Genomic DNA, 16314 nt, shown 5'->3' on the forward strand with positions numbered 1-16314 from the left:
TGGAGAAACACAAGCATAACCTCTACCCCATGTTATTATTTTACCTATTTCCCAACTTTTTATTATCAAATCTCTCCACCAAACCAGTTGTTCCGCTTCTATCTTTGCAGCTGGTTTCGGTAGATGCTGTTCAGCTGCTGATAGCATCTGGCCTTTAGTTGGGCTCAAAAAATTTAAAGTCAGTAATGCTAGATTCAGTTGCATGTGTGGAGTCCTATAATCACTGTCCCTGTTTCCCGCCTTCTGCTTTTGCAATTGTCATTTTAGGGAGAGATTCATTCGTTCCACAATGGCTTGTCCTTGTGAATTATATGGAATGCCACTAATGTGTTTAATATTCCATATAGAGAAAAATGTAGCTAGAGCTTGGCTAGTATAGCCTGGGACATTGTCCGTTTTAACAGAAGCTGGAATTCCCATGACCATGAAGCATTGCAGAAGATGCCATTTAATACAGGTAGAAGATTCTCCTGTTTGACAGGTAGCCCAAACAAAGTGAGAAAAATGTATCTACACAGTACATGCACATAAGCTAGTCTCCTAAATGAGGGAACATGGGTGACATCCATTTGCCAAAGAGAATTAGGTTCCAGTCCTCGAGGATTAACTCCTCCTGTAAAAGATGAGGAATGCACCATTTGACAAGTTGGGCATCACTGGATAATAGCTTTAGCTTCTTTCCAGGTAATGCTGTATCTGCGTTTGAGACCAGAGGCATTAACATGGGTAAATTGTGAAAGCGTCTAGCATTAGATATTTCAGTAGCAACTAGGCAATCAGCCATTTGATTCCCTGGAGTCAAAGGTCCTGGAAGAGTTGTATGAGCTCCAATATGAGTAATGTGAAAAGAGTGCATTCTGTTCCTAACTGCAGTTTGTAATTGGGTAAATAAAGTCATCAGTTGTTCATCTGTGTGGAATTGTAGCTGAGAATTTTCAACTAACTGTGTGGAATGAACCACGTATTAAGAATCAGCAATTACGTTGACAGGCATCTCAAAAGCAGTCAGTACCTCAATTACAGCTACACGCTCCGCTTTTTCAGCTGAAGTATAGGGCATCTGGAAAACTTTACTTTTTGAATAAAAAGTTTTACCATTACTAGATCCATCTGTAAAAACATTTTCAGCACCTACAGTTGGTTTAGATTTAGTTATCCCAGGGAGAATCCAATTAGTTAATTTTAAAAATGGAAATAATTTTGTTTTCAGAAAGTGATTATCAAGAACACCTACGAAACCAGCTAAATGGGTTTGCCAAGACTATTTATAAAGTCCTGTTGTGTTTTTGTTTTTGTAAGAGGGACAATACTTTTTCCAGGGTTATATGCATGCAATTTAACAATTTGGGTTCTCCCATTTCCTACCAGAGTAGCAATTTGATCCAAATAAGGAATTAGAGTCTGTGAATTAGTATGTGGAAGAAAAAGCCATTCTGCCAAGTCCTGCTCTTGAACAATAACACCAGTAGGTGAATGCTGTGTCGGAAAAATCAGCAAGTCTAAAGTCTTTGTTGGATCTATTCTATTTATTTGAGTTTTATGCACTTGCTTCTCAATCAGCTGTAACTCTGCCTCAGCTTCCTTTGTTAATTGACGAGGGCTGGTGAGACTAGGATCTCCTCTAAGAATAGAAAATAGATTACTCATGGCATAGGTAGGAATGCCTAGAGCAGGTCGTATCCAATTAATGTCCCCTGGTAATTTTTGAAAGTCATTCAGTGTTTTCAGTTGATCCCTACGTATGGTTACTTTCTGTGTCACTACCGTAGTGACATTTACTAAGGTCCCCAAGTAGGAGTAAGGAGGAGTAGTCTGAATTTTGTCAGGACCTATAATTAAACCGGCTCGAGAAATCGAGTTTCGTAAGTGATCATAACATTGGAGTAATATTTCCCGAGTCGGGGCAGCACAAAGAATGTCATCTATATAATGAATAATGTAACACTGTGAAAATTTTTTACAAGTAGGTTCAATTGCTTGTCCTATATAAGTCTGACAAATTGTTGGACTGCTTAACATGCCTTGTGGGAGCACTTTCCAGTGAAAACGCTTAGCAGGCTGCAAGTTGTTTACCGCAGGAATTGTAAATGCAAACCGTTCACAGTCTTGCTCAGCTAAGGGGATAGTAAAGAAACAGTTTTTTAAATCTATGACTATTAAAGGCCAATTTTTAGGAATCATAGTAGGAGAAGGCAATCCTGGCTGCAGTGCCCTCATAAATTGTATAACTGAATTAATGGCTCTAAGATCTGTCAACATTCTCCATTTACCTGATTTTTTCTTAATAACAAAGACTGGAGAATTCCAGGGAGAAAATGTTGGAGCTATGTGTCCTTTTTCTAATTATTCAGTAACTAAGTCCTCTAAAGCCTCCAGTTTCTCTTGACTCAGCGGCCACTGCTCTATCCAAATTGGCTTACCTGTTAACCATTTTAAAGGTATAGGTTCTGGAGGCTTAACAATGGCCGCAATCAAAAATGATCTAAACCCTGATGAGAATGCTGTCCTTCTGCTTGAAGCAGTTTCTTTAACTCTTGTAAATTTTTTCCTAATCCCATGCGAGGCACATATCCCATCTCTTGTATCATATGCTGACTTTGAGGGCTATATAGTTGCTCAGGAATTAGAACTTGTGCTCCCCATTGCTGTAATAAATCTCTCCCCCATAAATTTATAGATACAGAAGTTATAATTGACTGGATAGTCCCAGGTTGTCCATTGGGCCCTTCACAATGCAAAATATAACTACTCTGATATACTTCAGGGGCTTCAGCAACTCCAACTCTGTTAAATTGAATGGGTTGAATTGGCCATGCGGACGGCCAGTGCTGTAGAGAAATGATGGAAATGTCCGCTCCTGTATCTACCAATCCTTTCATTTTTTTTCCTTGAATAGTTATTTCACAGGTAGGACGTTTATCAGTAATGTGATTCACCCAATAAGCTGCTTTGCCTTGTTTATTTGTGCTTCCAAATCCTCCTGTTTGTTTAATTTCACTTTTTCCCATTCCCACATATGGCACAATCAGGAGCTGTGCTATACGCTCTCCTGGCTTTGCTTTCCAGGGAACAGAAGTAGATATAACAATTCGAATTTCCCCATTGTAATCTGAATCAGTGAATCCTGTATGTACTTGCACTCCTTTTAAATTTAAACTAGACCTACCTAGAAGTAATCCTGCCGTCCCCACTGGCATCATCTGACTGGAGACAGCAACATTCTTTAACAGCCCCATTACAAAAAGAGAACCTGGTCCATATTGATTAATAGCTGGTTTAAATTCTTTGAGGAATTTAAAAGGAAAAGGCTCAAATGTAGCCATAATATTCCCCTGTTGATTAGGTGAGTATATTCTAACAGAACTGCCAAGCATCCATATCACCCTCTCATCTAGCTTGCTGGATTCCTGCCTAAATAGAACTGAGAGCAGTCGCTCGAGGCACTGCTGGAACAGTCACTGGGGCAGCTACTTTTTGCCCAGTGTCCTCTGGAAAAGAGAGATCTGGAGAGTCAGGCCACTCTTTTTCTTCAAAATAACGAGGGGTTATAGAGGGATAGGAATAAACCTCTCCCTCCTTTGTCTCTTTAGCGGGCAAGCAAACCTGCTCTGTCACGTCTTCCGTTAGTTACTTTGTTACACTCTCCTTCCTCTGATTCCTCCTCCTTGTCATCTGTATGGAAAGGCTCCAAGGTGGAACAAACCAGAGCCCACACTGACCAGAGAGTTATAGGAATATCCTCAGCACCATCCTTATATGCCTTTTTCAGTGTGTTGCCTACCTTTTCCCAGACCTCTACATTCATAGTTCCTCAGTCTGGAAACCAGGGGCAATATTTCTCTACCACACTAAAATGTTGCATAAGTCAGCTGGTGCTAACCTTCACTCCTCCTTTTCTGAGGAGATGCCAAAGCAGACTCAAGCCTCATGCCTGCTCGACCCTTGTCCATTGTTACCCTGATGCTTCCAAGCTCCCCTTCTTACTCACCACAGGGATTGCTTAAGAGTACTCCGGTGTCCCCCAGCGTAGTTCCACGTTCTCCAACTGTCGCTTCGGCGACCCTTCAACCCGGGTTCGAGCCCCCATGTTGGGCGCCGCTTGCCGAGACCAGCTCGGTCGTGGAGACCCTAACCCAGCAGCACTAGAGGAATTAAAGACATAGACACAGAAATAGAGTGCAGAGTGGGACCAGGGGGCTGACAGCCTTCAGAGCTGAGAGCCACAAACAGAGTCTGACCCACATATTATTGACAGTAAGCCAGTGCTAAGCATTGCTTCTATAGATTATAGATTAGCTAAAAGCATTCCTTATGGGAAACAAAGCATTTTTAGTGAGGAGCAGAGAAACAGGCCTTGGCTGATTATCTGCAGCAAAAGCATGTTGTTAAGGCACAGGCTGCTCCTGCTGTTGTTTATGGCTTGAGCAGTTTTCCGCTCAGGGGGGCCAGGTTTTCCTTGCCCTGCTCCAGTAAACCAACAACTTCTAGTAGTGTGTGTGATAGCCACCACCAGCATGTCACATTGCTGCAGAAATCCTGTTTATGGCCAGTTTCTTTAAGGCCTGTTTATGACAGGCTTAGGGCTTGCTACCAGCACAAACTAACCCATAAAATTAGCAATGAATTTTTTAAAAGGTAATTCCCAAGGATAGCAAGGATGAGATGAGATGAGCACTCTTTATTAACTAAATTCTGCTGGGGGGAGTTCTAAGTGGCACACCCTGCTGGGAATGTTTGGAAATATTCATCAAGCCCTTTAAAATGCCCATACGCAGCCGGGCACGGTGGCTCACGCCTGTAATCCCAGCACTTTGGGAGGCCAAGGCAGGCAGATCACTTAAGGTCAGGAGTTCGAGACCAGCCTAGCCAACATGGTGAGACCCTGTCTCTACTAAAAATACAAAAATTAACTGGGCATGGTGGCACACACTTGTAGTTCCAGCTACTCAGGAGGCTGAAGCAGGAGAATCGTTTGAACCCGGGAGGCGGAGGTTGCAGTGAGCCGAGATTGTGCCACTTTACTCTAGCCTGGGAGACAGAACAAGACTCCATCTCAAAAAATAAATTAATTAATTAAAATGCCCATAACCTTTGATAGGAACTTACTTTAAAGAAATAATTATGTACACACATATTGATCACAATATGTGTGGTAGAAACATTGGGAATAAACTAAATGTTCAACTGGAAATAATTCCAAGTTGAATTATGTTCTCCACAGTTGTGTCACCCTGGAGCAGTTATTACAGGCCCCTTCTTCCCCACTGCGGTGAGATCCCACATCAAACTTCCTTGGCTGATGTTTAAGGGGGATGCTGTTGCCATTGGGAGCTCCATAGACTTGGATCACTTAACAGCTCTGAGAGATGATATAACTTCCAAGAGACAATCTTATTTGCAACTGGAGTAAAGTCAGTAATAATAATTACACAACGTAGTTTCCTTTTTACTTTTCTCTAAGCAAAATAATGTTCATACAGAAATCAGTAAAATAAGAAAAATGCAGGAAAGGCAAGTACTTTTATTGAATCTTTAAAATGTGTTATAGGTATGACATCATGGAAATTATTTATAGTGAATGCTTAAGGTAAAAGTCACCCACAGATTGTAAAGTTCCTGAAGGCAGTGGCTGCAACTCCTTTTGCCTCTGTTGGGTGTGAACAGCATAAGGTACTGAGCAGGAGCACAGTTAACACTCATCAGAATTTAAAATAGCATCGGTGGTGTTAAAGAAATTGATACATTTTTCTTATTTTCATTACTTATATAAATGTACTATGTACTCAGTTTCACAAAATCATTGAATTTAAATATGATAAAAATCTCTGCCGTAACCTGTTTAGAAAATTAGCAAAAATGAAGGACACTGCTTTTCATCTTCCCTGTACAGTTATTTTTTCTATCTTAAGTTTATTACTGCTATAAATTATTTTCATGCTCATAACCATATTCTTTCTAAATTAGTAAAGACTGTCTTTCCTTGGAAACAATTCATTTTTATTTGGAGAGAAATTTTCAGCAAAGTTTATGTAGTTAGCCCCTTAACCTTACTTAATTTATCCTGTGAATAGAGCCTTCTATAAGACTCACTTTCTTGAACTCCTGGCCTCAAATTCTCCTCCTGCCTCAGCTTCCTGAGTAGCTGAGATTACAGGCTCAGGCCGCCACACCCAGCTTAAAAGTCACTTTCTTACCAAAAAATAAATAAAACCTCATATTTTAAAACTACGTCGCTCTAAAATGTTACAAATAGGTCATCTTCTTAGTATGCATTGCCTTGTAAAAACATTGGTCAAGTCACGATGTAGTCAGCCACCAAGTAGAAATATGTTAAGATTTTTTTGCAGACTTGCTTAATAAGGCAAGGAGGGGGTCAGGTTGTTCTGGGGCCAGCAGAAGGGTCTAAAATACAGGGTAGTGAAAAGATATTAGAGATTGTGAGTTTCCTTTAAATGCTTAACTGTCATTATTAAGATAGCCACATTTTGTGGGGCGAGCCAAACTGCTGAGCTTGGAATAGCATATGCTTGGAATCTGAATATGAATAAGGCCCAGGTGCCACACTTTACACAGATCCTTTGCTAAAGAGGCACTATTTGTCTAACAGGCAAGGACCAGGCTGGCAGTCAGGAAGGCTGGGTTTTGGTGCTGATCTTGTCACCAACTATGCACTCTTGAACAAGTCACTTCACTTCACTATCCTAAGCCTGTTTTCTCATCTGAAAAATAAAGGGGTTAGACTTAGCCTTTTAAATGACATTTTTGTGTGTTTCTACTGACTATAAAATTATTACAGATATCTATGTCTGATGGTAAGATAGTCTAAATATTCAGGAAAACTCCAAGTATAGCGCTCCTAAAAATGGTATGTTGAATGTAAAAAAAAAAAAAAAGAAAAGAAAAGAAAAGGAGAAGGAAAAAATAAAATGAAAAAAACTTTAAAAATGCATGGCCGAGTTGGTAGGAAAGAAGGAAATTCTTTGGAGGCCAAAAAGATCTAGAAAGTTTAAATCCAAAAGAGTAAGCAAGTGCAGGAGCTGGCATTTGCCTAGTTAATCCCTCATGATTGAGAACCTCAGATTATAGACACTCATGGGGACCAAGAGATAAGGCCTGGGGTGTCAAAAAGGCCAGAGCAGAGGTTGGATCAAAGAATCCCTGTCACAAAGGTAGGACTTCTCACCGGCAATACTCTGAGTAGGTCAAGTCGAAAAGAGGCCACTCTGGCCGGGCACGGTGGCTCAAGCCTGTAATCCCAGCACTTTGGGAGGCCGAGGCAGGTGCATCACCTGAGGTCAGGAGTTTGAGACCAGCCTGGCTAACAAGGTGAAACCCCGTCTCTACTAAAAATACAAAAGAAAGAAAAATTAGCCGGGCGCAGTGGCGCATGCCTGTAATCGCAGCTACTCGAGAGGCTGAGGCAGAAGAATCGCTTGAACCCGGGATACGGTGGTTGCAGTGAGACAAGATCACACCATCGCACTCCAGCTTGGGCAACAAGAGCGAAACTCCATCTCAAAAAAAAAAGAAAAGAAAAGAGGCCACCCTACAGATGACGGATTTTCACCTTGGTTCTAATGTAGAAAACAAGAGCTCCTTTGATAATTCCTAACCATAAGTAAGCCTTCACTCACATAGTTTTGGAGCTAGAATACATATTATATCTGTGGGTTCTGAAGAACACCAAGCTGAAAATTTGGTTTAAAGTGGACTTGAGTTGGTGAGGCTACAAGGTGCCTACAAGAAATAAACTTAAATCCTCCTTGGAGGAATGCACTTTTAAGTTCCAAAGAATAAGAACCTACAGTTAAGAAAAAGTATGCACGCATGAGGAAATAAGCCACTAAGAGTAAGCAACAACAGAAACTATAGAGTCCAATCTTCAAAGACTACAAATATTGTAATTATTATTTATTTATATTAGAGATGGGGTCTTGCTGTATCACCCAGGCTGAGTACAGTGGTGCTGTCATAGCTCATTGCAGCATTGAACTCCTGGGCTCAAGTGATCCCCCCACCTCATCCCTACAAGCAGCTGGGATAATAGGTGCATGCCACTCTGCCCAACCAAGTTTTATTTTTTATATAAGCACTTTATTTTTATTTATTTATTTATTTTTTTTTTGAGATGGAATCTCGCTCTGTAGCCCAGGCTGGAATGCAGTGGCACGATCTGGCTCACTGTAGCCTCTGCCTCCCAGGCTCAAGCAATTCTTCTGCTTCAGCCTCCTGAGTAGCTGGGATTACAGGCGTGCACCACCCCCCACCGGCTAATTTGTGTATTTTTAGTAGAGATGGGGTTTCACCATGTTGGTCAGTCTGGTCCCGAACTCCTGACTTCGTGATCCGCCTGCCTCGGCCTCCCAAAGTGCTGGGATTACAGGCGTGAGCCACCATGCCCGGCCCCAGGTTTTATTTTTTAAAGATTTGCTTTTTCCACAAAAATTTGAATCTTTCAGGCTAGGAATTTGGATTTGGATTTCAGAAGGGTTTGGGGTGCCTGAGGGAGCTATCAGGGTTTTGTTGGTAATTTACATCTATATAAAAAGTGAAATAACATTGTCATATTTGCTAATGAGGGTGTGTTTCTGACAGTCCACAGTATTCCTCAGTGAGCAGTTCTGTGAGGCATTTCCATCTTATCTCTGTAATGAGAACACTTACATTTTTGTGGAGACATTGGTTGTCATATCTTATGTACCCATGAGTCAAAGAACTATGTATGCCCTCGCCCTTCGTTGACTGCAAACCCTAAGGCAAGAAGGTTTGCCTTACTGTTTGGACCACTCCCTGCCAACTTCGTTTTACGTTTCTTACCCAAACTTTTCTTCTCACATACTCATTCATCTTTTAAAAGATTGCTATATAGTTATTGTGTATATATTTGGTGGCTTATCTTAAACCTTTCTTGGAGACAGGTAGGATATACATTATTCAGAAAAAAAGCAAAGTAAAAGAAATATCCCTAGAGCAATGTTTTTCAAACTTTATTGACTTGAGCTCACTCAGGCAGTTTAAAAGACACCCATATACATTTCTGCATGGAAAAAATTAACTTTTGTTTTAACAAAAAATAGAGAGGGACAAAATAATTTAAAATGTACTAAAGTGTGTAGACATATTCAATACACTAAAGAGCTTTATTTTCCCGTAACGTCAGTGGTAGGGGAAATGGTAAGGTTTTGGATAAGAACCTTAGAGAAGACTTACTATTTTGGGTCAGCTGGCCAATCTTAAAATGTGGGGATTTTAAAGACCATCTTGTTCTGATTTATTCCCAGAGACATTATGAGTAAACTTAAAAACAAAGTATATTCAAAAACGAAATGGTCAGTGTGTTTATCAGTGGACTACTCTTATTAAAAGTGAGGCTTACATAATAAAAAAAAATATCACTCTAGGAATTCTAAGGGGAAGAAAGGAAAACTGTGGGGCTAGAGGAGTAGTTCTTTTAGAAAATGTCACATAAATGTCTAGTTAAAAAGTACTACTAACATTTCCTACTAATGTTAGTGTTCAGCTTTATCTGAAAATCCTCAGTGATACATATTAACATTTTTTCCTAAGGCAGCCATTGCCTGTTTGGGCAATTATAATTCTTTTTTAAGTTTGTCATTATATCAAGCCAAAATCTATCCTGCTATACAGGGGAAGTCTAATCCTCTTCTCTGTGAACATACTTCAAATGTTTGAAGAAAGTGCCTGTGTGATCTAGGTTCTGTGCCCACTAGGTTAAGTTTACCTAGCCTCCTCTGCTGTTTTTCATGTGATGTGGTTTTAGGGCCCCTCTCCAGCCACGATAGGAGGTTGATCTGAGCTTGTGACTTCCCATTTGTTCTTTCTTCAGGTGCTTTGTTCTTTGCTAGGTTATACTAGTCAGGGTGATCTCTTACTTTCTCTTAAGTTCTTCTATAAAATTGAAACCTATAAGTAAGCACACATTTGAAAGAATACATATACAGACTACTCTTAAGTGATGTTTTATCTATATTATAGATTCCCACAAGATATTTCTTTTAAATTTCAGAAAACAAGAATTACATCCCTAAGAAGCTGGCTTCCAGATTAAACAACCTGCTTGTTTCTTGGCAAATAAGTATGCTTTAAGATGCATAATGTAGTTTTATGTTTTCTCAACATATTAAACAAATGCATTTTTATTTTTGTGTTTTCAGACAGTGGCCAGAACTATAGTGCCAGTAGTAAAGGTGAACGACTAAATGCCAGACTCAGAGCTTTACCTGGGACAAATGAACCTTATGAAAGTAGCAGTAACAAAGAAATAGGCAAGTACTCTCCACCCAGTTCCTCCAGGCATAGCAGGTCTGAAGAAGACTGGTGAGATGGCCAAAAGGTGTCGCTGGGAATTCTTAAGAATTTGATATTTACAGATAAAATTTAAAATGACTTGGGAGACCATTTCTGTTTACTCTGAGTTATTCATTTTGATTATGAGCCTGATGGTTTCACATTTGTTTTGTTTTGTTTGTTTACATAACTCTAACATGACAATCTCTTTTGAAACCTAGATGCGTCCTATGTGGACCCACTTGGCCCTCAAATAGAAAGACCAAAAACTGCAGCCAAAAAAAGGATTGATGAGGATGATTTTGCTGATGAAGAATTAGGAGATGATTTGCTTCCAGAATAATATTCACTTTAATATGTTATTTATTAAAGGAAAGAAATTGCCTTATGAGATCATCCTCATGTTAAACGTTGGATTAAATATCTAACCTGCAATTTTTTTTCACTGTCAAAACTTTAAATAAGTGTATTCTATTCTGTACGTATGCATTTAAGTTGTTTTTTTCTTTTAAGGAATAAAAACAGGTAAAACTAATACTTTAGGCCAGTGACTTCCTTAGCTTTTTGAAAACATTGACACACAGGAAGAAATAAATTTCATAACACAACCTGGTACATATCTGTGTATGTAGTCATAAAAATTTTCCCTTATTATTGCAATACATGCTAATATTTTCTATAATTTCATTCAAACAAAGTGCTAGTAGTGAAGTCACTACATTGATTTCATGGCTTGCAGCTTGAAAAATGCTGTGTGGACATAGACACAATTTCTATTCATACTTAAATTGCTTGGAGTTCGGAAATTCTTTGGAAGATTTGCCTCGTGGGGATTAGAAACACAATTAAAACAATTATGTTTTGGAAGCAGTATAAAGCGTAATGGGATTAAATACCAAACCATAACCCTAGTGCTCCTTTCCGAAGTTCCTTTCTACTTCAGCCCAGGGGTGTGCACCAATAGCACAGAGCAATAACAACTCTTAAGATTGCTTTTCCCATTTGTGACTTACTTAGTGGGGTGGGGGCAGGACTGCCTGCATTTTTCTTTAGCAATGTGTTTGGCTGGTCTAGAGTCTCCAGAGGAATTATAATGCTGAGGAAGTCAGCAGAAGTGGCTTATCTGTAACACTATACCAAAGAGAATGGACCCCTCAATCATCTTACTTACCATTGTCTCTGCAATGTGCATGCTGCTCTTAGCTGCGAGGGAGGAAAACTAGACCACATTCCTTGCTCCCAAAGTAGGTTATGCTCTAATTGATGAGACAGCCAACAAATACAGTAAACATCCAGTATGTGCAGAGAAGTCATTAAAATTTGGGGGGTACAGTAGTGAAAAAGAACTATACCTCGCCCTCAAGAAGCTTAAATTCTGGTGGGGAAGATGGAAAATACATTTTGTTCGTTTGGGTTTTTTTTGAGATGGAATCTCACTCTGTCGCCCAGGCTGGAGTGCAGTGGTGCGATGTTGGCTCACTGCAACCTCCACCTCCTGGTTTCAAGCGATGCTCCTGCCTCAGCCTCCTGAGTTGCTGGGATTATAGGCGCGCACCACCACGCCTGGCTAATTTTTGTATTTTTAGTCAGACGGGGTTTCACCATGTTGGTCAGGCTGGTCTCGAATTCTTGACCTCGTGATCCGCCCACCTTGGCCTCCCAGAGCTAGGATTACAGGTGTGAGCCAGCGTGCCTGGCCAGAAAATATGTTTTTAAAGGACTCTGGATATTGTTAATTACAGTTAAGAGAACAAAATGGAGTAATACAATAGGTAGTGATTATGGAGGAGGGACTCTAAGAGGTGGCCTTGGTATTAACACTAGAATGGTGAGAAGAAAGCAGTGTTCTGAGCAGAAGGAGCAGCAAGTGCTGCACACTGAAAAATGAATGATCTGGATGTGTCACAGGGTTATTGAGCTACAATGACAGTGAGTGAGAGGGTTTGGGATCCAGCAATGTGGGTGGTGTGCTACATGGGCAGGAAAGGGAAAGGAGATGAGATCCAAAAGGTAGGCAGGGTTCAGAGCATGTACAGCCTTATAAAGACAGTTTGGATCTCATTCTAGTTACTATAGAACAGCTGCTAGAAGGTTTCATGCAAGGGAGGTGAGTGAAGCATTTTCATTTAACCTTTGGAAACCAGTCATCACACTGGTCTCCATGAAGATGAAGTGGGCAAGTGGGATGGAAGGGAAGAGTGGAAACTACTAGCAGTAGCCTGGGTAAGAGATGAAAGCAATTGAGACCAGGTTTTTAGCAATAGAAAATTGTGAGAATTGGTCAGATTCAGCATATATTTGGAGGCAGAGCTGAGAGTTACTTACTAAGGGATTGGATGTGGATTGTGAGGGAAAGAGAGGAAAAGATGATGCCAAAATTTGTGGCTAAGGAACGGAGTGGCTAGTGTTGTCTTTTTGGTAAGACAGGAATAGATTTGGGGGGGAAATAAGTAGATGTATTTTACCCATGTTAAATTTGTCTCAAGCATTCAATTTGAGATACAAAGAATGCAGTTAATCTTTAAAATCTGGAGGTCACAGAAGTGAGGGCTACAGGTAGAGATGTGGGATCCATCTATGTACACTTCGTACTTAAAACCATGAAACTGAATGAGATCACTTAGGTCTGAGAGTGAGGCTAGAGAAGAAGTATAAGCAATGTGCTCGTGAGTACAGGAGAAAAAGGATGGCTCAGCAGAAGAAACTGAGAAGAGCAACAAGTGATGTAGGAGGTTTCAGGATTCAAACTTCCAGTTCTGAGAAGGATGCAGTAGGTCATGGAAGCCCTCTGTAGCAGCTGGGGAAAAAAACAAATCATTGCAAAAATCGTGTTCAAAGTCTCTGGAGATCTGTGGAAGTAATAAAGCTAAAAATTGCAGAGAGGAAAAAGCCTTTTTTTTTTTTTTTTTTTGAGACAGAGTCTTGCTCGTCGCCCAGGCTGGAGTGCAGTGGCGCGATCTCGGCTCACTGCAATCTCTGCCTCCCAATTCTCTGGGTTCAAGCAATTCTCTGCCTCAGCCTCCCAAGTAGCTGGGATTACAGGTGCCTGCCACCATGCCTGGCTAATATTTGTATTTTTAGTAGAGACGGGGTTTCACCATCTTGGCCAGAGGCTGATCTTGAACTCCTGACCTCGTGATCCACCCGTCTCGGCCTCCCAAAGTGCTGGGATGACAGGCATGAGTCACCGCGCCTGGCCCAAAAGAGCCATTTCTAAATGAACTGCTGATCCTGCCTGTTTTTCTGGAGATATTTGCCAGTTCTAGGCATGGGCTAAGAACTGTGCTTTCCTCGGGGAAAAAGCGTCATCTAGAGAAACTAGCAGAGTTTTTCAGGTGGTCATTTGGGGTTGGCATGACAAACTGGAAACTTAGAGAAGCCCCAAATGTATGGCTGGCTTTCCACCATGGGGCATTTGCTGGAGTGCTGCTTCAGCTGGGGTAATGCTGGAGGCTAGGGAACTGGGATGGAGGTTTTAAGGGCTTAAATCTCCCATAGTTCTTAGGGGACGATGTCCTGCTAGGGGGAAAGGCTTTCCACAAGATATTTGCTATTTAATCTACCCTCAAGATAATTGCTATTTTGGGGGCCGGGCATAGTGGCTCACACCTGTAATCCCAGCACTTTGGGAGGAGGCGGATGGATCACTTGAGGTCAGGAGTTTGAGACCAGCCTGGTCAATATGGCAAAAACCTGTCTCTACTAAAAATACAAAATTTAGCTGGGCATAGTGCTCATCTGTAATTCCAGCTACTTGGGAGGCTGAGGCAGGAGAATCTCTTTAACCCAGGAGGCAGAGGTTGCAGTGAGTCAAGACTGCACCACTGCACTCCAGCCTGGGCAACAAAGCAAGACTCCGTCTTGAAGAAAAAAAAAAAAAAGATATTTGCTATTTTTTGAATCTGCATGGGGGCAGGAGGCTAACGATCTAAAGTCAAAACCTGGAGGGACCAACTTGACTCTCCATCTTTCTCAGCTGAGGAGACAAATCTAGGCTCCTAATCAAAAGCCTAGAAGGACAAACATGAATCAACAGTGGACTGACCCTTATACAAAAACTGCAGCCCAGGCTGGGTGAGGTGGCTCATGCCTGTAATCCCAGTGCTTTTGGAGGTTGAGGCAAGAGGATTGCTTGAGGCCAGGAGTTCAAGGCCAGCCTGGGCAACATAGTGATACCCTGTCTCTATAAAAAATAAAAAAATTAGCCGGGGCATGGTGGCATGCACCTATAGTCCCCACTATTCGAGAGGCTGAGGCAGGAGGATCACTCGAGACCAGGACTTCAGGGTTACAGTGAGCTGTGATTGTATCACTGCACTCCAGCCTGGGCAACAGAAGGAGGAGACCCTGCAACTCAGCTCAATCCCTGACTGGACTGAAGTAATTAGTCCTGAATCCTCTCTGCCTAAGAGAGGAAAGAGGACCTTTCTATGGTAAGAATATCATTTGCAGTCTCTATGGTTCTTATATATACAATGCTTGGCATGTAATAAAAAAAAATTACTGTGGCCGGGCGCGGTGGCTTACGCCTGTAATCCCAGCACTTTGGGTGGTCAAGGCGGGCAGATCACAAGGTCAGGAGATCAAGACCATCCTGACCAACACGGTGAAACCCCATCTCTACTAAAAAATACAAAAAATTAGCCAGGCGTGATGGCAGGCACCTGTAGTCCCAGCTACTTGGGAGGCTGAGGCAGGAGAATGGCATGAACCCAGGAGGTGGACTTTGCAGTGAGCAGATATTGCGCCACTGCACTCCAGCCTGGGCGACAGAGCAAGACTCTGTCTCACGAAAAAAAAAAAATTACTAGAATGCAAGGAGTCAAGAAAATATGACCAGCAATCAAGAGAAACTATAAATAGAAGCAGTCCTCTAGATAATCCAGATAATGGATTTAACAAACAAGGACTTTGTGACTAGTGTGTTAAGTTAATAAAATGGATAAAAAGATGGAAAATTCCAATTGAATGTTGGAATCTGTGAAAAAGAGTCAAATAACTTAAAACTGAAAGACACAATATCTGAAATTAACTTATTTGGATGGATTGAACAATGTACCAGACACAGCAGATGTCAGGATTAGTGAGTAGGTCAATAGAAAAATATCCAAACTAAAGCAAAGAGAAATAAGACTGGAAAAATAAAGCAGCTGACAAGAGACACTTGGGACACAGTCAAGAGTTTAAATAATTATAATGGGAATCCTGGAAGGAGTGGAAGAGAAAATAGGGTAGAATTCACATTAGAAGAGATAATGTCTACAATTTCCCCAAATTGAAAAAGACATAAAGCCACAGATTTAGGAAGTTCAGTGAGCACCAAGGAGATACAAAGAAGACCACGCTGTAGTTACACTGTGCTCAAACTGCTAAAACCCACGAAGTCCTTAAGATAAGCAGAATTACAAGGACACAGTACTTTCAGAGGAACATTAATAAGATTTATGGCTAACTTTTCAATAAAACTAAGGAACCAGAAGACAATAAAATGGTATCCTTAAGGTGCTGAAAAACAAAAAAATTAAAAGTCTGCCAACCTAGAATTATATTCCAGTGAATATATCCTGTAAACTTTAAAGTTAAAGACTTTCAGGCCGGGCGCAGAGGCCCATGCCTGTAATCTCAGCACTTTGGGAGGCTGAGGAGGGTGGATCGCCTGAAGTCAGGAGTTCAAGACCGGCCTTGCCAACATGGTGAAACCCCGTCTCTACTAAAAAATACAAATATTAGCCAGGCATGGTGGCAGGCACCTGTAATCCCAACTACTGAGGCAGGAGAATCACTTGAAGCTGGGAGGCGGAGGTTGCAGTGAGCTGAGACAGCACCACTGCACTGCAGCCTGGGCGACAGAGCAAGACTGTCTCAAAAAAAAAAAAAAAACTTTTCAGACAAACAAAATTTGAGAAAATTAATTACCAGAAGACTAGCTCCACAGAAAATGCTAAAAAGTCCTACAGGCTAAAGGAAGATGATCCTAGAAAGAAGCATGAAATGACAGAAACTGAT

The 16314-nt window shown here is 41.1% G+C and overlaps 2 protein-coding genes across 35 annotated transcripts in view; one reads left to right on the top strand and one right to left on the bottom strand.

Moving 5' to 3' along the window:
• Positions 1-10843, top strand: part of IFT88 (intraflagellar transport 88) — a 133847-nt gene extending 123004 nt beyond the window's left edge. For 24 of the 28 annotated variants that reach the window (XM_024257689.3, XM_024257691.3, XM_054528770.2 and 21 more), the window contains 2 exons: positions 10176-10286; positions 10530-10843. In XM_024257689.3, the coding sequence (XP_024113457.2) occupies positions 10176-10286; positions 10530-10651 (233 nt within the window). In that variant the 3' untranslated portion in view covers positions 10652-10843. Of the gene's footprint in view, positions 1-10175; positions 10293-10529 lie in introns of those variants that run through there. The other 4 variants (XM_054528778.2, XM_054528782.2, XM_054528780.2 and 1 more) reach the window with 2 other exon arrangements.
• Positions 1-16314, bottom strand: part of EEF1AKMT1 (EEF1A lysine methyltransferase 1) — a 189734-nt gene that overhangs the window by 79392 nt on the left and 94028 nt on the right. For 2 of the 7 annotated variants that reach the window (XM_054528792.2, XM_054528784.2), the window contains one exon: positions 7-4142. The exons of 3 other annotated variants lie outside the window; for them this stretch is intronic. In XM_054528792.2, coding sequence (XP_054384767.1) covers positions 4129-4142 — 14 coding nt within the window. In that variant the 3' untranslated portion in view covers positions 7-4128. Of the gene's footprint in view, positions 1-6; positions 4143-8413; positions 9925-16314 lie in introns of those variants that run through there. 2 more of the 7 variants (XM_063715110.1, XM_024257699.3) reach the window with 2 other exon arrangements.

This window comes from Pongo abelii, chromosome 14, assembly GCF_028885655.2.
Source record: "Pongo abelii isolate AG06213 chromosome 14, NHGRI_mPonAbe1-v2.0_pri, whole genome shotgun sequence".
NCBI classification, from domain to species: Eukaryota; Metazoa; Chordata; class Mammalia; order Primates; family Hominidae; genus Pongo; species Pongo abelii.